This window comes from Nicotiana tomentosiformis, chromosome 2 (assembly GCF_000390325.3).
Source record: "Nicotiana tomentosiformis chromosome 2, ASM39032v3, whole genome shotgun sequence".
Taxonomy (NCBI): domain Eukaryota; kingdom Viridiplantae; phylum Streptophyta; class Magnoliopsida; order Solanales; family Solanaceae; genus Nicotiana; species Nicotiana tomentosiformis.
In genome coordinates, this window is record NC_090813.1 from 180,506,586 (window position 1) to 180,526,812 (window position 20,227).

Below are 20,227 nucleotides of genomic sequence, written 5' to 3' on the forward strand. Positions count from 1 at the left end.
ACGAGAACGGAAATCTCGTGCGGAACAGAAGGGTAAAAGGTCGTTTCATATTTTCAGTACAAATAATAACCATGAAAGTGTGGCCTAACGATCCTTTAGTCTTCGGAATTTGAAGCTAGAGGTGTCAGAAAATTTACCACATGGCTAACTGGCTTGTGGCAGCCAAACGTTCATATCGATGTTGCTTTTTTATCCTTCGATGTCGGCTCATCCTATCATTGTGAAGCAAAATTCACCAAGTGTTGGATTGTTCATCCACCGATAGGGAATGTGAGCTGGGTTTAGACCGTTATGAGATAGGTTTTCGCAATAGTAATTCAACCTAGTATGAGAGGAATCGCTAATTTGCATAATTTTTATTATCGAACATTGATGAAATGGCTGGGCATGAATTGATGAGTTTCCTTGATGCGTATTCCGGATACAACTAAATAAGATGCATATAGATAATTAGAAAATATTATTTATCACTAATTTTGGTACCTACTATTATAATGTGATGCCTTTTGGGCTCAAAAATATTGGAGCTACTTATTAGAGGCTCGTAAATAAGATATTTGAACATCAAAATGGAAAAACTAAGGAAGTTTATATTAATGACATGTTGGTTAAGTCTCTTAATGCAGGGAACTATTTGAGTCATTTGCAAAAAATGTATGACATCATGAGGAAATATAACATGAAGCATAACCTAGAGAAATACGTGTTTGGAGTTGGGTCGGAAAGTTCCTTGAATTTTTGGTATCACAAAGAGGGATCGAGGTAAATCCGGACAATATTAAAGTTATAGAAGATATTCCCGACCAATTGAGTAACATAAAGGAAGTGCAAAGGTTGACCGAGAGACTAGCAGCCCTTAAGGTTCATGTCCTGATCTTCTTGGAGAATTGACACCAGTTTTATTAGAAGTTAAAAAAGAAAAACGACTTCGATTGGACACCAGAATGTCAACAAGCGTTGTCGGATCTAAAAAAGTACTTGTCCAGTCCATCCTTGATGTCCAAATAATATCCTGTTTATTACGTTAGTAAGATGTTGTTAGGTGCAGAAACTTAGTATGCGCACTTGGAAAAGTTCTCTCTAACTCTCGTGACTACTTCTCTAAAGCTTAGACCATACTTCCAATGCCACCCAATAGTTGTAGTTACGATTTTTTCCTTGCGGAATATTTTACATAAGCCTGAGTTATCAAGGCGATTGGCTAAATGGGCGGTAGAAATTAGTGAGTTTGATATTGAGTATAAACCACAGACTGCTATCAAGTCGCAAATTTTGACTGACTTCGTGGCTAATTTCGGTAAGTAAATAATGCCCTGAGTAGACAAAGAAGCAATTCTGGCTTCAGGGACTATGTCTGGTGTCTGGACCTTATTTAGGGATGGAGCATCCAATGTTAAGAGGTCTGGTTTAGGCATCGTGCTTAGTACTTCGTCTGGAGAAACTGTAAGGAAGGCCATACGAACTCTTCCTTTAACTAACAATGAAGCCAAGTATGAGGCTATGATTGCAGGACTAGAGTTAGCCCGGGGAATAGGCTCTGATATTATTGAAGTAAAGTGTGATTCTCAGCTGGTGGTCAATCAGATATATGGGATTTTTGATGCCAAAGAAGAGCGTATGCAGAAGTACTTAAACAAAGTTCGGACGTTGCATTCTTGGTTCAGGTAATGGACAATAACTCATACTCCAAGAAGAAAAATATGGATATAGATGCATTAGCCAATTTGGGCTCATCGCCGGAATTAAAAGGTACTGATTTTGGGTCAGTTGTACAGTTACTACATTCAGTCCTAGATGTTAATAGATATTGGGAAGTAAACTTGACAAGTCTTGTTTGGGATTATAGAAATGAATTTATTGATTACTTAAGATACGGTAAGATGCCTGAAGATTCTAAGGCCTCTCGAGCACTCAGAACTAAGGCTGCTCAGTATTGCCTTGTCATTGGGCAATTATATCGAAGGTCTTTTATGAGTCCGTTAGCCCGGTGCTTAGGTCTCGGAGAATCTGATTATGTGATGAGGGAGGTTCATGAAGGAATTTGCGGCAACCATTCTAGTGCAGATTCATTGGTGTAGAAGTTAATGAGAGTCGATTAAATTGGCCTCGGCCCCGAATGAACCATGACACTCAGTCATTTGTTCAGAAATGTGATAACTATTAGCGCTATGCTCAAATAGCACATCATTCGGTAGAACTCTTGCATCCGGTTGTGTCACCGTGGCCATTTGTGAAATGGGGAATAAACATAGTTAGACCTTTGCCTCAGGGACCCGTACATACAAAATTTCTTTTAATTGTAATTGATATTTTATTAAATGGGTTGTAGCAGGAGCTTTCAAAAGGGTTTGTGAACACGAGCTGATAGATTTTATCTGGGATCACATCATTTATCGATTCAGAGTCCCAAAAGAAATTGCGTGTGATAACGGACCACAATTTATAGGCTCCAAAATTATGAAATTTAGAAGGATTGAAGATTAAAAAATATTGCATCAGCTCCATACAATCCAAGTGCTAACTGTCAAGAAGAGTCAATGAATGAAATAATAATTCAAAATTTGAAGAAAAAGTTAGAAGATGCTAAAGGTAGGTATCCTGAAGAGTTACTAGAGTATTATGGGCATATCGTACTACAACAAAATCAAGGACCAGAGAAACACCATTTTCTCTCAATGTCGTACAAAGGCTCTAATTCTAGTAGAGATAGGTAAACCAATTGTGGAATTTTCTCGGGCAAGCGAATGAGAAAACGCGTATGCAATGTTGATTCAATTAGATTTGTTTGATGAGCACCGGAATTTGGCTTTTGTTAGGATGATGGTGCAAAGGCAAATAATGGAGAGTTATTATAACCGTAAAGTGAATCTTCGTTACTTTAAAGTTTGAGATTTGGTACTACAAAAAGTATCTCACAACACTCGAGAAGTCAACGCCAGAAAGTTGGGACCTAACTGGAAAGGTCCATGCCGGATTTTAGGTGTAATCGGTAAACGCTTGTATTAATTAGAAAATCAGGATGGAGTTAAATTTCCAAGCAACTGGAACATGATTTGATGGTAGGATATAATCTCAGGTTTTAGTCGCTTATTGCACTCTATTTTACTGTACTTTACTCGCTTTGAGCTTTAATTAATAGTGTTTTGCAATTATTGTGTGTTTTATGTCTCGTAGGAGTGATTCTGAGCTATGTAGATGTTATGGAATGAATTCGAGTGTTTTGGAGCTTTGAAGTCTGAGTAAAAGCCCAAGGGATTAAGCTGGGATCGTGTTCGGGGGTCGAGGACCAAATCTGGACGTCAAAACGCAAGAAAAAATTGTACTCTAAGAAAACCTCACTGCCGCGGCGCGTGGGGCGGCACGTGGGGCGGCGCGACTGTGCAAATCTCTACTGCCTGTCAGAACCAACTCTCTGGATTTTCCCACTAATGGCCCGCATGGCGCGTCACCCCATGCGGCGTGCCTGTGCAACTTTTATAGAGTGAAAATCCAATTTCGGCTAGGAGAAGGTGATTTCGTCTGGGCCCGACCCTACTTGGTATAAATACATGGAAAATGTTATTTTATGGACTTCTGACACATATTTGACCTAAGGAGGAGTTGGAAGAGCACGAGCACAAGGATTTCATCATTCCTTCCTTACTCAAGACCTGAGTTTGGATTGAATTTATGTTTTCATATCTTTTAATTATATTTGTGATAAATTGCTACATATATATGGAGTAGTTCTCTTTAGGGTTTGATGGATTTGGTATATTGATGATTGTTTGTAGATTATAATTCTAGTCTTATGTATTGAAGAATTTTTGGACAATTTAACTGTTGTATCTATATTCATTAGTTCATGTAATCGAGAGAGGCATAACTTGTGATATCTTTGGAATATCGACCCTGAACCACCATCAAACCTCAAATTTTGACAAACTTCGTGGCTGACTTCACGTCGACCTTAATACCTGAAGTCGAAAAAGATTTATTGTTAACCTCGAAGACCTCATCGGGGATCTTGTCCCTCTTTACGGATGGTTATTCGAACGCAAAGGGGTCCGGACTCAGCATCGTGTTGAAACCGCCCACTAGTAACATAGTTAGACAATCTATTAGGACTGTGAAATTGACTAACAATGAGGCTGAGTATGAGGCCATGATCGCAGGTCTCGAACTGGATAAAAGCCTGGGGGCCGAGGAGATCGAAGCTAAATGCGATTCCCTCCTTGTGGTAAATCAAGTCAATGGGACATTCGAAGTGAAAGAGGAACGAATGCGAAGATACTTGGATAAACTACATGTAACAATACATCGATTCAAGGAGTGGACGCTGCAACATGTACCCCGGGATCAAAACAGTTGTCACGACCCAAACCGATGGCCCGCGACGGGTACCCGGTACCTTACTCAACCAAGTACCAACATAACGTATCCTTTCGTATCATACTATTATAGATAACTAAGCCGGAGAGGCTGTTGTGAGATAAGTAGAATACAACATGAAATACCAACTTATACATAAGACATACGGGCTTATAAGACTAAAATAACCACTCGTACACTGAACATAGGCCGACAAGGACATACAATATTTTACGTATATGACATCTGTCTACAAGCCTCTAAGAATACATAATTATCATAAAGGTCAGGACAGAGCCCCGCCATACCAAACAATACACGTCTAAATCATACTGACCAAACAAGCAACTCCGGAGCAAATGGAGCGCACCAACATCTTCCGCTGAGCTGATAGCCCACTTGGAGGACTCTCGACCTGTCTATCGAGACCTGCGGGCATGAAACGCAGCATCCCCGGGAAAAGGGACGTCAGTACAAATAATGTACTGAGTATGTAAGGAATGAAAATCAGCAGACAATAGACATGAGAAAAACATAGAGTAAAAGACTCGACATGTATGTCTGAATATCTCTGTGAATCATTAATATTTACAATATCATGCATATGCGTATAAATATCATACCATGTATAGGTATATGCACTCATAACATCATCAAGCCTCTGAGGGCATCCCATCATATCATCTCGGCCACTGTGGAAAAATCATCAACGTATACCAGCTGATCAGGTGGTGGTGCGTATATAACGCCATAACCTTTTTCCATATTTCATATACATATAATATACACATATATAATGCCATCTGGTCATGGGTCAATGTACATGTATAAATGCATGAAATGCATAAGAAATACGTTACTAAAATTTCTCAAAACATTATAAAATCAATATGTCTTTCGGATAAACTTTATCAAATACGTATTTTTCTGAGACCCATGAAAAGAAGATATAATAATAATTCATATAAGGAATCAAGAATATAGACACTCCTAGTACTTCTATGAATAGAATCATTTATGAAAATTGTGCATTTGCTCGTTTCGTTTGTATCGTATTGATAATGCCAAAAAGAAAGAAGGGATAGCCTTAACATACCTGAGTCGATTCTCTTGAAAATCCCTCCAATACACGTTAATTGCGACAAAACACGTGACGGCAAGATTGGAGTAGGGAAAAATCTGTATGATATTCTTGAGAAAGATTGCACCGTACTCCCTTATAATTGCAAAATCTCGCATTGTTTTGAATTGTTGAAGATCTTTTCTTGCTTATGTGACTTGCGTTTGTAACACACAAACATTCACGTTGCACTTGTAGGGGTTTATAAGAATTCCCTTGAGAATTCCATCCGTTCCAGCAAGCCTAAGTATTTCCTTCTTAAATGATATATGACCATCTCTTATCGTTACAAGCATAGAAAGCAAGAGAACACATTACTAACAAACCTTCAAACTAATAAGAAGTCTAAACGGTCATGAAGTAGTCATATGACCCTTGCTAACGTTACCACTCTACAATTTTCCACCTTGTATGTGACTTTAAGAGTCACCATTCCTTAATGCAAGGCTGCCACGTTGATTGTTATCCATTCCCAATAATTAACCACCAATCATCTTAATTAAGTGTTAATCTCCCACTAAAATTAATAATTACCCAATTATCCACATAATTAAGAATTATTCCAATTTACTTAAAATACTACTCACTTTTAATACACTTTATACACCTTACTATCATGGCTATGTGGTACCTTGTATGGTACTAGTCCATAAATATCGGGTATTTTAGCTCGGGTCGTATTTTATCCAAAATGTCAAACTTCGACAAAATTCATTTTCTTCGATTTGCTTACCCTCTCACCTTCACTAATTTACTCGTCATTTGTTTGAAATAGCATAATGCTTATAATCTCAAAATAATCCAATTCCCGAACTTACGTCGATTAACTTACGATGAAACTTTAACGTATGAAAATGCGAGATGTAACATCTTATTTTCTGAGCTTCCATCAATTTACTTATGGCATACTTTCGCGTACAAAAATATGGGGTGTAACATCATTCCCCCCTTTGGAACATTCGTCCTCGAATATTGACAGCTTTTGCGAATACTTTAATTCTCTTCTTGCCATTTAGGCAACTGTTCTTTGAATAAATCCAAAAGTCAGGGCATTCCCTCCTTTAGGCTTCTTCCTCACACTACGACTTGTGGTCGGAATCCTTTCAATCTCGTAGCTATTGCTACCTTCTATCATGCAGCATGTAGGACTTTTTCCTTATATGTGCTCCTATGCGACTCTTCCCTTCAGCTTTTAGCCAATCTTTAGGCCTCACTTTGGGAACATATACAGAACTTGACAACATGTCCCTCTGGGAATCTATAGGTGTATTGAAGTTCTTCGGTCGGTACTTTGTCGAACTTACGAATATTGCCACATCTCATTTCGTACTTTGTAACTTTTATCCATCCATTGTTGATTTACCTCAATGTTGATCTACAATCTACCACTGATATCTTAAAACTTCTTACGTAATATATTACCGCTAGGTCTTACGTTGCATCGAGGAATATTTGAAGTGATTTTCTTGATCCACTTAGGGGCGATACAATACTATAATTCCATAATCGTATTTCATAGCATTCCATTGTGATTTACCTTACGTGGGTATTTTAATCCTGTACAATTCATGAAATCATTACCCAAACGTCAGCCTTTATCTATCACAATTACACCCTCATTCTACTACCAGGGCAACATTCCATCTCTTCTAAATGCTATTAGTCTTAGACTCATTTGGGTTCATTCAGGCTATACTGAGCTTTCCATAACTTAGAGAAACCATTAGCTCTCTTGTTTTCATGGGCTTAATCCCGAGGACATATCCATTCTCGTCACCTTATCACTTGCCTTTCCTTATCCTTACTCATGTCTTCCTAAAATCTTGTTGCTTTACCATACTTTAGCTTGCGACCTACACATATCTATTTATACTACTCGCAACTTTCCTTCAACTTGCTTGCACCATAGATTTCCTCGTGTTATTCTGGAATATCAAGCAAGACATCACATCGTCTCTAACTCTTCTTTACTCTTTTAATTAGACCTCTCGATACGTAGAAACCATAGGCCAGAAAATATGCCACTGACGATGCCGTTATCATTCCTGGATACTGAGTCTCAGTGCTTCTGGCCTTCTATCTGAAGTATGGACTATTCGAAACCTTCTGCATTTGAGTATCTCGTACGTTGTTCACCTTTAACTTACTTTCCTTAAAATCTCACCTCACATCTTCTATCTCTTTTATGACCTCCCTTCCACATAGGTATAATTCCCATCCACGACTTGAAGCTCTATTATAAGACTTGCACCTCTGGTGCATACACAATCCAGTGGTAGCTTCATACTGACTTCTTATGAGGCTGGTACTTTTCTAACTAGCTTTATCATAGAGCCGTTATAGAATATGGTTGTTGTACTATCTCTCTTGTACCTCTGATGTTAAGAGTGATTCTGCAATGTTCCTAATCATGATGTCTAAAATTTTTTGGGTCCAATAATCAGACTCCTGATTTGTTTCGTTGATGTAACTCTTTAGTTTCCTCTTTCTTCTGATCAGCCTTCGTGTAGGCTTAATGTATCTTCCGATCTGCGGCTCCTGGTATTAGTTATTACTTTAGTCTTTCATAGACGCTATGGAATATCCGTGATACCATCATCTAACAATTCAATCCATTGTCTATGACCTGGACTCAATTCTTTCATTAAATGTAAGCAATTACTTTTCCTTGTCGTTTTTCTACTTGTTGGATGCATACTTAGCTTATCTTAGTTCCCACACATGCCAAAATTTTCCTGCAACTCATATGATCTCGAATATTACTTTTGATTTTTCTTCCCATTCCTTAGCCACGGTAAGTGCCACTTTCTCATGCAGTGCATACAATATTGTAGTGAGACTATTTTTTTACATGACTATTTACTCTTTAGGTCACTGTGCTTACCTTGAAGCCTTCTTCCTTATTTCCCCAGCTAGTCTTTCGTTGTAGTACTTAGGGAAGACCTTCTAACTCTTGTAAAGTTGTGAGCTTATTACATCGTATACTTGACGAAATTTTTGATGTTCTTCCTCGCCTATAATTATCCGTAGTTTGCCTATAATTATCCGTAGTTACTTATTTCCATGCCCTTGTGCTTGTAGGGTTGCTCCTGAACTGAAGTTTTGACTGTCTTCCCAGTGAGACTATTTTTTATTTCCATAACATTCATACGGTACCTTTAACTGCCCCCACTCTTGTCTGAATATTTCTCAAGGGTCACGATGTCGTATCTGCGAGACTAAATTCCCATTTGGGGTTCACTATGTTTATCTTGCACGATCTGTTGATTTGTCTGTAACCTCCTGTCTAGCCATAACTAGGCTCTTCCTGAATCAACTACCAACTACTCGTTGGCCCATTCTCATATAAATATTCCGCGTAATGTTTCTTGGTTTATTTCCTTATCTTAACTTATGTCTCGCATTGGCTCTTTATCTATTAATAACATCTCGGGTAGGAATCCTTACTTCCTCTCCTTGACGTCGTGTTTGCATAATGTCCTGGAATCGTTGCATATCTATAGGATTCGAATGAGTGCAATCCCATCCCTTTATCATTTTTATCGCATTCTCCCTTTACCATTCTGTAGTTACTAAAACCACTTAAACTTAATGTCACATCACTCCATATTCCCCCCTTTTAGGGGAGTACTAATATTTAGAGCTACGACGCCTATAGATGTTTTACCTCTTCATCTTTGGCATCCTTTCACATCATCGATGACCCTTACCCACCTTGTGGTAATCCTTCTGTACCAAGGATAACAAAATTCCTTACTCACGAGGGTGATACCTAGTATAACTGGCACACATAGTCCCTTAAGCTTAACTTTGCTCACATTGCTTGCTTTAGGGAAGCGTCTTCCTGAATGACCTTTAAAGGATATTCTTCTGTCGTCCATTCTATTATCGTCGGGACGCAATCTCTGAAATTCTCATGATGCCGACTATTACTCAGTCCCCAGTTCATGTTTAGTCTATCTTGTTCATCAGTCCATGGTGATTTTTTATTACTCTGGGGTCTAACATTTTCTTTTGGTAGTCTCGTTGGAGTCACGAACTTATTTCTCGAAATAAGGATATGACTTTATGGACTATACTCTTTTATTATCTCAAGGTCTGTCACCTCTCGTCTTTTCCTTTTTTGACTATAGACTCTGTAATACTGTCATCTTTTTGATCTACCGTTGTCATCCATGTATCACATCTTACTCATAATGCTTCATTAACTCTCATCTTATTTCCCTCCTAACATTTATGTCTATCACTTTATTCTGAAAACTCCAACGAGACATTCTTTTGCTTTTAGCTCCCCTTGCTCCATCCCCTAGCTCTTCGGGTTGCCTAACATTCCCGTTCTACTAGGGACGGGAGCCACACTAATGTAATATTTATACCTTCAAGGCTTCCAGTGCCTATCTTTGTAATACTCATATCTAGTTGTACTATTTTAGAGTGCACCATCTGGGTGACTCACAAGGAGATTTATCAGCATATTTGCAATATCCTTCGGAAATGTCAGCTAACGCTAATAATCCATCCACCATTTTGGGTTACCCTAACCCCAGTTAGATCCTGATATTCTACCTTCTCTTATACTGCTTCTGTTATAATTGAAGGTAACTCAAAAGGCTTATATTCCTCTGCGATAATCTTCATTAGCTGGGTAGCTCGTACCCTTTTTCATCTTGCTTCTTTTACTTGCTGAAACTTGTGTCTACCTTCCGATTCTCTTATTACTTTTTACTGTAAGTGTGGATAGACATTCTTGCCTTAGGGATCCTTGTCAAGAAGTTTACACATCTTAGTACACACATAATCTGCTGAATATCTCATATTTATCCATCATAAGCATGATGCAAAAATTGAGTTCCTCTGACTCAACTCTTCCACAGTTACATCTCTTACCAACAATCTTTCTGGATGGAGGCATCATCGTATTATCAATAAGATAGAGTTTAGGAAATTGAGTTCTTACAACTGAGCTCTACCATACGATCTAGAGTAAGAAGAAAGAGTGACAATCCTAAATGTCCTGTAGCCTCCTGTTTATAAGTGTGGTGCACAACACACTCATAAACAAGACTCTACTAGACACGGCTTGAGACTCCATAGGACAGAATTGCTCTGATACCACTTTTATCACGTCCCAAAGCGATGGCCCGCGACGGGCACCCGGTACCTTACTCAACCAAGTACCAACATAACGTATCCTTTCGTATCATACTATCATAGATAACTGAGCCGGCGAGGTTGGCTGTGAGATAAGTAGAATACAACATGAAATACCAACTTATACATAAGACATACGGGCTTATAAGACTAAAATAACCACTCGTACACTGAACATAGGCCGACAAGGACATACAATCTTTTACGTACATGACATCTGTCTACAAGCCTCTAAGAATACATAATTATCATAAAGGTCAGGACAGAGCCCCGCCATACCAAACAATACACGTCTAAATCATACTGACCAAACAAGCAACTCCGGAGCAAATGGAGCGCACCAACATCTTCCGTTGAGCTGATAGCCCACTTGGAGGACTCTCGACCTGTCTATCGGGACCTGCGGGCATGAAACGCAGCGTCCCCGGGAAAAGGGACGTCAGTACAAATAATGTACTGAGTATGTAAGGAATGAAAATCAGCAGACAATAGACATGAGAAAAACATAGAGTAAAAGACTCGACATGTATGTCTGAATATCTCTGTGAATCATTAATATTTACAATATCATGCATATGCGTATAAATATCATACCATGTATAGGTATATGCGCTCATAACATCATCAAGCCTCTGAGGGCATCCCATCATATCATCTCGGCCACTGTAGGCAAATCATCAACGTATACCAGCTGATCAGGTGATGGTGCGTATATAACGCCATAACCTTTTTCCATATCCCATATACATATAATATACACATATATAACGCCATCTGGTCATGGGTCAATGTACATGTATAAATGCATGAAATGCATAAGAAATACATTACTAAAATTTCTCGAAACATTATAAAATCAATATGCCTTTCGGATAAACTTTATCAAATACGTATTTTTCTGAGACCCATGAACAGAAGATATAATAATAATTCACATAGGGAATCAAGAATATAGACACTCCTAGTACTTCTATGAATAGAATCATTTATGAAATTGTGCATTTGCTCGTTTCGTTTGCATCGTATTGATCATGCCAAAAAGAAAGAAGGGATAGCCTTAACATACCTGAGTCGATTCTCTTGACAATCCCTCCAATACACGTTAATTGCGACAAAACACGTGACGGCAAGATCGGAGTAGGGAAAATCTGTATGATATTCTTGAGAAAGATTGCACCGTACTCCCTTATAATTGCAAAATCTCGCGTTGTTTTGAATTGTTGAAGATCTTTTCTTGCTTATGTGACTTACGTTTGTAACACACAAACATTCATGTTGCACTTGTAGGGGTTTATAAGAATTCCCTTGAGAATTCCATCCGTTCCAGCAAGCCTAAGTATTTCCTTCTTAAATGATATATGACCATCTCTTATCTTTACAAGCATAGAAAGCAAGAGAACACATTACTAACAAACCTTCAAACTAATAAGAAGTCTAAAGGGTCATGAAGTAGTCATATGATCCTTGCTAACGTTACCACTCTCTAATTTGCCACCCTGTATGTGACTTTAAGAGACATCATTCCTTAATGCAAGGCTGCTACATTGATTGTTATCCATTCCCAATAATTAACCACCAATCATCTTAATTAAGTGTTAATCTCCCACTAAAATTAATAATTACCCGATTATCCACATAATTAAGAATTATTCCAATTTACGTAAAATACTACTCACTTTTAATACACTTTATACACCTTACTATCGTGGCCATATGGTACCTTGTATGGTACTAGTCCATAAACACCGGATATTTTAGCTCGGGTCGTATTTTATCCAAAATGTCAAACTTCGACGAAATTCGTTTTCTTTGATTTGCTTACCCTCTCACCTTCACGAATTTACTAGCCACTTGTTTGAAATAGCATAATGCTTATAATCTCAAAATAATCTCATTCCTGAACTTACGTCGATTAACTTACGACGAAACTTTAACGTATGAAAATGCGTGATGGAACATCTCATTTTCTGAGCTTTCATCAATTTACGTATGACATACTTTCACGTACGAAAACACGGGGTGTAACAACAGTGAAGCCGATGCTCTGGTTAACTTGGGGTCATCGGTTGATGATGATGAATTCAGTCCGGGAATGGTCGTACAACTCATAAAAACGGTAGTCGAAAAAGGCCACGCCGAGATAAACTCAATAAGCTTAACCTGGGACTTGAAAAACAAGTATATAGATTACCTGAAAACCGGGAAGCTGCCCTCAGATCCTAAAGAATCGAGAGCTCTGCGCATGAAGTTGGCCGGGTTCAGCCTGTCCGAAGATAATGCCCTATTCAGAAGAACATTCGGTGGCCCACTCGCCATATGTCTGGGACCAGGAGACACCGAATATGTTTTGAGGGAAGTTCACGAAGGCACCTGCGGGAACCATTCGGGGGCCGAATCGTTGGTTCATAAGATTATCTTAGCCGATTATTACTAGACTGCCCCCACTCGGAGACTGTTGTCCAAGACAAACTCGAACTGCTCGGGCTATCGAAGCCCGGAGGTACAAAGCCTATTAGGCAGTGCCTGAACTTAAAAGTCTACGGCCACCCCCACTAGGGGACTATCGTCCAAGACAAACTCGGACAGCTCGGGCTATCGAAGCCTAGAGTTACAAAGCCTATTAGGCAGTGCTTGAACTTAAAAGGCTACTGCCACCCCTAAAAACGGCTCGGAGACGTCCAAAGCCCGTAATTAAAACATAAGGCCTTCAAAATTCCAAACTGGTTCAAAGGTTACCCTGGAAAAAATTATAGTCTAAGAATATTTAAACAAGCACTTTGGAGAAAGCTTCCGGACATACCGAGCCCCCACAAGTTTCAAACAAAAATTATATCGAGAACAAGTCTTGTTCGGACCTCGGAATAACAACTTATTACTACGTTTTACTCTGTGCTAAGGCATTTGAAATCTTTGCAATTGTAAAAAGGATGCTAAAGGTAATAGACTTGAAAATTTCCAAAAGGGAAAAAACCTTATATATACATTCCAAAATATCTTTACAAAGGCCAATAAAAATGGCCTCAACAAAATAAATGTACAAAATGTGAAAACAAAGACAAGAATTCCTAAGGCACCTATGCCTGATCTCCACCGGAACCCGCCTCGTCACCAGAGCCATCGGGGTCTTCTCCATCTTCGGGTTCGCCGGAGCCCTCATAGCCCTTTTCACCCTCGGGTTCAGCCAGCTTCTTGGCCTCTACCTCGAGCCTTTTTGCCTCTTCGATCTCAGTCGACAGGTCGAAACCTCGGGCATGGATCTCCTCTAGAGTCTCCCTTCGAGACAACCACTTCACATACTCAACAATAACTTTCAAATGGGGCTCGGCTGCCTCAACATCAGCCCTGTACTGGGCCACCATCTCTTCAGCATCAACTCTGATTATTTCCTACTCGGACCTCGTTATTTTGAGCTCCTTGCCAAGGGCATCCCGTTCAGCAATGGACGAACACAGTTGAGCTTGGAGGTCCTCGATTTGCTGAGCCTGTGCATCGGTCTTCTTTTTCACCACTCGGAGTTGGACCTCTACCAATGCCAGCTGCTCCCAGGCAGTCTCCTTCTCCGCAGCCAGTCGGTCCATTTTTCCCTTCCAAACATCGGTCATGGTGTAGACCTCGTTCATTTCAGCCCGGAGCTGGTCGATCCAGCCAATCTTCTGCTGGACCTGCAAGGTTTGATCGTTAGTCACCATGGCTAAGTCGTCATTGCTAACTTTAAAAATCTTTACATGTTCTACTAAGTCGGCATGCTCCTTCTAAGTCGCATCCAACTCGGCCCGGATACTCTTGACGGCACCTTCGTGTTGCTCGCTGAGAAGCTTATACGTGTCCCTCTTCTTAGCAAGCTCCCTGGCCTCAGCCTCGAGCTGGTTAACCTCAGCCCGGTACCGGAGGAAACTTTCATGATGGAGTACTGAGGCCTGCAAAAAGATAAAAGAGAGAAGACATGAGTTACATCAAAAACTAAGTCAGAGGATGGAAGAGCGTAATGATGCCTTACCCGGTTCAGTGCCTGCTGCGCTTCGTTGAACAAGCACGGAACATCCACCTCATTCATTCTCGCCTGGTATTCTTTGGTTAACAGGCACCGGAGATAACTCACTACTCCAAAGGGGGGAAAGAACCCGGGCATCCTCTGGGACGGTGATGATTATTGACCTCTTACGGCCGGGATCCATGCTCGGGGCGGGGAACTAGTTGATTAATTTTGGGCTCGAGTTCAGCCCGCCGACCTTATAAGACGGATCTTTCCTCGGCACTTCCAAGTCTCCTAACCCGGAGAAGTCTTCCAGAGCAGTCGAGTCCATACCTTCGAAAAAGGAACGAAGGGGATCGTCCGCTCCATGGGCCCCTTCGTTGGATCGCTCCTTCACCGCTCGGGCTTCATCAAATATGGACTCGGTGAATGAAGGTGACCGCAAAATCTCTATAACACCGGGCGGAGAGGAGTCGGCGTCTCGAGAGGTCTCAGCCCTCATCTCTACATCGGCCTCCCAAACCTGAGAGAGATCAGCCTCTGTTGTTTCCCCCTCGGCTGACACCTGCTCTTCGGGGAAGGTCGGCTCACGGGCCATAAAAATATCATCTTCCTCGGGCTCATCCCTGAGCCAAAGAAGCGAGTCTGAGTCGGGTGCTCGAGAGCTAGAACTCTCATTTGGCTTACGGGCCAACCTTCTCCTTGGCTTCTTCTTCTCTGAGCTAGGGGAACCCAGAGCCTTCCTTTTCTTCTTCTCTCCTGCTGCAGCCTGAGCTGCCCCGAAGCGGAGGGATCAACGGACTGGTCCTCGTCCCTTATTGAAGGCCTAAGCTCAATGGTCTTAGGCAAACCTGCGAAAAGAAAAGAGAGGAAATGAGAATATGGTGCTAAAAAGGGAGCCTAATGTTACTTATTAAGGAGAGAGATCTTATCGTGAGAACGGGCCTCCCAGCGGCCCTTCGAGAGTTTGCACCATGTGCGCTCGGATTAAGGCATCTGCGAACAAATGCCCTTGATCCACTTCTTGAACCGATGAATCGTATTTGGGATTCGAGCAGCAGCTACACCACCACAAATACTAGTGAGAAAAAAGGAGATGAATGTAAAACCGACATTTAAAGGAAAGATGTGCTTACGTGATACATTCCATTTCTCAGGGAATGGCATAAGCTCGGAAGGGATCAATTCTGCAGTCTTCACCTGGACGAAGCGTCCCTACTAGCCCCGATCTCGGTCCTCATCGATGCTCGAGAATAGGGCTTTGCTAGCCCGGTGTGTGAGCTTTATCAGTCCCCCTCGGAAGATTCGGGGACTGTATAGGCAGAGTAGGTGATCGATGGTGAACCGACATGATTTGGTCTTATTCACGAAGTATCGAAAAAGGATTATGATCCTCCAAAATGACAAGTGGATCTGACCGAGGCATGCTTCATCCTTTTGTAAAAGTCTAGAATAATCGAGTCCATCGGGCCCAGTGTAAAGGGATAAGTGTAAACACTTAGATACCCCTCCACATGGGTAGTAATGGCGTCCTCGGGCCCGGGGACTACTACGTCCTTATCCAACCAGCCACAGTCCTTTCGAACCACGGGAAGGACGTCTTCGGTGATGGAGCAAATATACCAAGATACCGCCTCACATAGGCCCTGCACCGACGAGGGATTTTTGACCTTAAAGTCATCGGCGATCGAGCACCCCCCGGGGATGAACATTTCCAAGGGAGGCTCGGCAGCCAGTTCATCGGTAGCCACACCCGGAGCGAATCTCTCGAAGATGACCACATCGGTCTCCTCGACTTCGGCAGTCGGTTGTGAAGAAGAGGAAGCGACTTTTTGGGGAACAGTTTTGGAAGTTTTGGCCATTGTTATCTGGAAAACGCTTGAAAAATATGAAGAAAGGTTGGAAGATGAAGGGTCAAGTGTGCTGGTTTGGGTAGAAAATAAGTAAAAGCTTGCAATTTACTGAGAAATCTTGAAGAACGAAGGTAAAAATGTTAGAATATGAAAAAGGGCAATGATATCCTGAAAACTCGAAGGTAGAATTTTGGTCAAAAGGTAAAAAATGAACGAAGGATGGGAATATATATAGAGGCTTCGCGCCGTTTCACATCTAGGGATGACCTGCCGATGGCTGACACAAGTTTGAAGTCATAATGACACGATTGACGGGACGTTTCATATTCTTTGTCATTTCTGTCACGACGTATTGAAGAAGGAATCGAAGTGCACATGTCATTTCTTGTCGTTTCCGTAAACTTACTCTCCGAGAAACGAGGGGACTATCTGTATATGGGTGAAACCGAACCCGTGGGACACCTCAGTTTTCTATGAAGTAAACGGAGAAAGAGACGTGACTGCAAGGAACCGGAATCGAGGCAAGGAGCCCTCGAGTCGGGGTCCGGGCAAAACACCTGCCCTCGAAAGCATTGGGGCCTCACCCCCAGGTTCGATTCGAATCCCAAAAACCCTGGAGAACATTACCAAATAATCGAGCACGACCAACAAAGGGTTGTGATATTCGTGACCAATCGAATGTCATGGCGTGAATCTCGGCACGTATCAACAGAAAATCGATGATTAGTAAAACAAAAGTTTTTTTTACCTTTTATGGAATTGTACTTAGGGTAAAACTCCCCTACTATATAAAGAGGGGTCTAATTGTTCATTAGGGACGTTGTAACACGCATATCAAGGCAATATACTCTTATTTTCTCTATTATTCAAAGTTCTTACTTTTATTCATCAGTTCATCATTAACGAGCCCGGGATCGAAGGCAGGCATTTCATTAAAACTGTTACTGAGTCCGGGATCACTTCCCTTAATTGGTTTAACAATTTATTATGTCCTTTATTTGTTTAATCTAACGCAATTCATCATTTGTATTGAATTAATCCGCGTATCCTTAAAATCACTTATAGATTTAATTGTTATCCATTTTTTAGGGTAAACGGTCTTCGAGAAGGACAAAGAATTTAAGAAGAGCAATCCCCAATCTAATTAAAGAGTAGACGTGGCATTTTGCAGATTCTTCTTTATGAATAATTGATGAATACCCACGTCACTTTATTTCTCTACAAATTTCTTTTCTTTTCTTTTTTTAATCTAAAGAATTATACTAAACAAATGTCTTAATATAAAATTTAAAATCACGAGATTACCAACCAAGTTAGAACTAAAATAATTTGTTGACGTGTTATGTTTAATTTATTCCTATCTTCTAACAATAAAAAGAAGAAGATCAAACTTATATTATGAAAGAAAAAAAATTATATCGTGTTTGTATTGGTAGAAAATAAATAATACACGTGGAATTATATGTGGCTGACAGGGCATGATACGTGGATCACTAAGAAGATGACAACTGGAGTGTAATAATTAAAAGATGTACGGGTTACAAGAGGTACGAACAAATCACTCACGAGATAAAAGGACGCAGTTGCTCGAGCCTAAATTATTCAAAGAAGAGACACGGATTAAATGAATCAAGATAATAAAAGGGAAGATTCACGAACCTCCAATTAATGAAGAAGAAGAATCGGAATCGTTACAGAATCTTCGTGGACAATTACGATCGCCAATTATAACGGTTCATTTAATGTCATTCATGCTCAAAATGACTCAGACATAAAAAGAATGAAACGTTATATTTGTAAACTCTTATAGAAGGGAAGAGAATTTCACTTGTAAAGGCACGTTCTGATTCTTACTGGAATACAATTACTTTCTTTTATTTTCAATCAATTATTTTCATATATCTTATCACGTTTATTTCCTTTCATATAATTGAGAAAGTACGGAATTTCTTGGTTATCAGTAACCCGAGTTCTTCTAAAAATAGTCTTTGACCGAGAATCTTATTTTTTGGTTAAATAAATTGGTTCCTTGCCGGGAATCTGATAATTTTTTTATTTTCCAAATCTTTCTCTCTCACAACCAAATCATGTCAACTGTCAATGACAACAACCAACAGGTAGAAGGAACTCTAGTTCCATCACCTCAGGGATCTCCACGCACTTATCGATAAGGAACACCTGAAAGATCTGCTACTCACACGAATGAACAATATGGAGATGAGCAGACCATTGAGCAGGATGCTGTGAAACAGTTGATCGTTGAACACGTGAATAATGCTCTCCAAGCTTTCGTGAGGGGACTGTCAACTGTACCACCAACTCCCCCCCCCCCCAAATAATACTGCAATTGTGGAAATTTCACGCTCAGGGCTTGCTAATTCAGGAAGTGGGGGAACTCCCAATGAGTCACGTGATGGGAGACCAGGTACACCAAATAATTCTGATTTACAAACTTTACTACTAACTTTGCAGAAATATGTGAAAGAACAAAACGACTGCATCGAGCAAATACCTGGCATACCACCTGTGATTAAGGGTGTGGATATCGACAAATATTCGCAACAACCCTGGAAACCAAGCGCGGCTCCATTGCCCATTCCCAAGAAGTTCAAAATGCCTGACATCCCAAAATATGATGGAACAACTGATCCACGTGACCATGTCACTGCATTCACCACAGGAGTAAAAGGCAATGATTTAACCAAGCAGGAAATTGAGTCAGTGTTGGTCAAAAAGTTTGGAGAAACACTCACTAAAGGGGCGTTAACATGGTATTCTCTTTTACCTGAAAATTCTATTGACTCTTTTGTTGAGCTTGCAGATTTATATATCAAAACACACTCGGGGGCTCAAAAAGTTGAAAAACGAATGGAAGATATCTTCAAAGTGAAGCAAGGAGATACAGAATTGCTCAGAGAATTTGTAGATAGATTCCAGCGTGAAATAATGATGCTACCAAGAGTACATGATAATTGGGCAGCCATGGCATTCGCGAGTAATCTAAACGAAAAAAGTTCAGAAGCCACAAGGAGGCTCAAAGAAAGCTTACGAGAATTCCCTGCCACAACATGGAATGACGTATATAACAGGTATAGTACCAAACTGCGGATTGAAGAAGACATTGTTGCTCAACCAAAAGATGATGAGAGAACAGGATCGAGGCGGTCGGAATCTGAAAAGAGGTCCGGTAAAAATAGGTATGAGCCTTATATGGGACCCTCAGGGCGAGACGTGTGTTCCAAGCCAGAAAATGTACGATTTGACCATAGATTGAGGAACAGAGATTCAGGTTCATCATCATCTAGGTCCAGAAAAGATCGAGATGTGCGTGATGGGGATACCAAAGCAAATACAAGGATTGGAGACTATAGTTTCAATATCAGTACTTCTGAGTTGGTAGCAGTTTTAAGGAGTATGGGAGATAAGGTGCGATGGCCAAAGGAAATGAGATCAAACCCAAACAGAAGAAATCCAGATTTTTCGTGCGAGTTTCATAATGACCACGGCCATAGAACATCAGATTACAGACTGTTACAAGGTGAGGTAGAACATTTATTGAAGCAGGGATACTTGACAGACCTGTTCAGCGAGAAAGGTAAGCAGTCTTACATGAAAAATAGACAAGAACCTCCCAAACCTCCATCTCCAAAGAGAATAGTGAACGTGATAAGCGGGGGAGAAGAAGTCAATGGTGTAATGTACACAGCTGCGAAAAAGACGGCAAAATTCACAGTAACCATGGAAAGCGAGTTCGACAAACTTTGGAAGAAGATAGCATAA

General features: G+C 40.5%; 2 protein-coding genes across 2 annotated transcripts; both read left to right on the forward strand.

Annotated features, from left to right (window-relative positions):
* The first annotated feature begins 1,667 nt into the window (after positions 1 to 1,667).
* LOC104108997 (uncharacterized) lies at positions 1,668 to 2,078 on the forward strand. Its single transcript, XM_009618168.1, has one exon. The coding sequence runs from the start codon at positions 1,668 to 1,670 to the stop codon at positions 2,076 to 2,078; it is 411 nt and encodes a 136-aa protein (XP_009616463.1).
* A 16,456-nt stretch (positions 2,079 to 18,534) lies between these two features.
* Positions 18,535 to 20,227, forward strand: LOC138906193 (uncharacterized). The gene is made up of 3 exons (XM_070194719.1): positions 18,535 to 18,564; positions 18,673 to 18,756; positions 18,920 to 20,227. Exons 1-3 carry the CDS (start codon positions 18,535 to 18,537, stop codon positions 20,225 to 20,227), a joined length of 1,422 nt encoding a protein of 473 aa, XP_070050820.1.

What these genes read in the sequence shown, in the direction of transcription:
- LOC104108997 (XM_009618168.1), top strand. Translation starts at nt 1,668, where the DNA reads ATGGACAATAACTCATACTCCAAGAAGAAAAATATGGATATAGATGCA.
- LOC138906193 (XM_070194719.1), top strand. Translation starts at nt 18,535, where the DNA reads ATGTCAACTGTCAATGACAACAACCAACAG. An exon ending in TCAATGACAACAACCAACAG is followed by an intron (nt 18,565 to 18,672) that starts GTAGAAGGAACT and finishes GGAGATGAGCAG; the next exon opens with ACCATTGAGCAGGATGCTGT. An exon ending in TCGTGAGGGGACTGTCAACT is followed by an intron (nt 18,757 to 18,919) that starts GTACCACCAACT and finishes CTAACTTTGCAG; the next exon opens with AAATATGTGAAAGAACAAAA.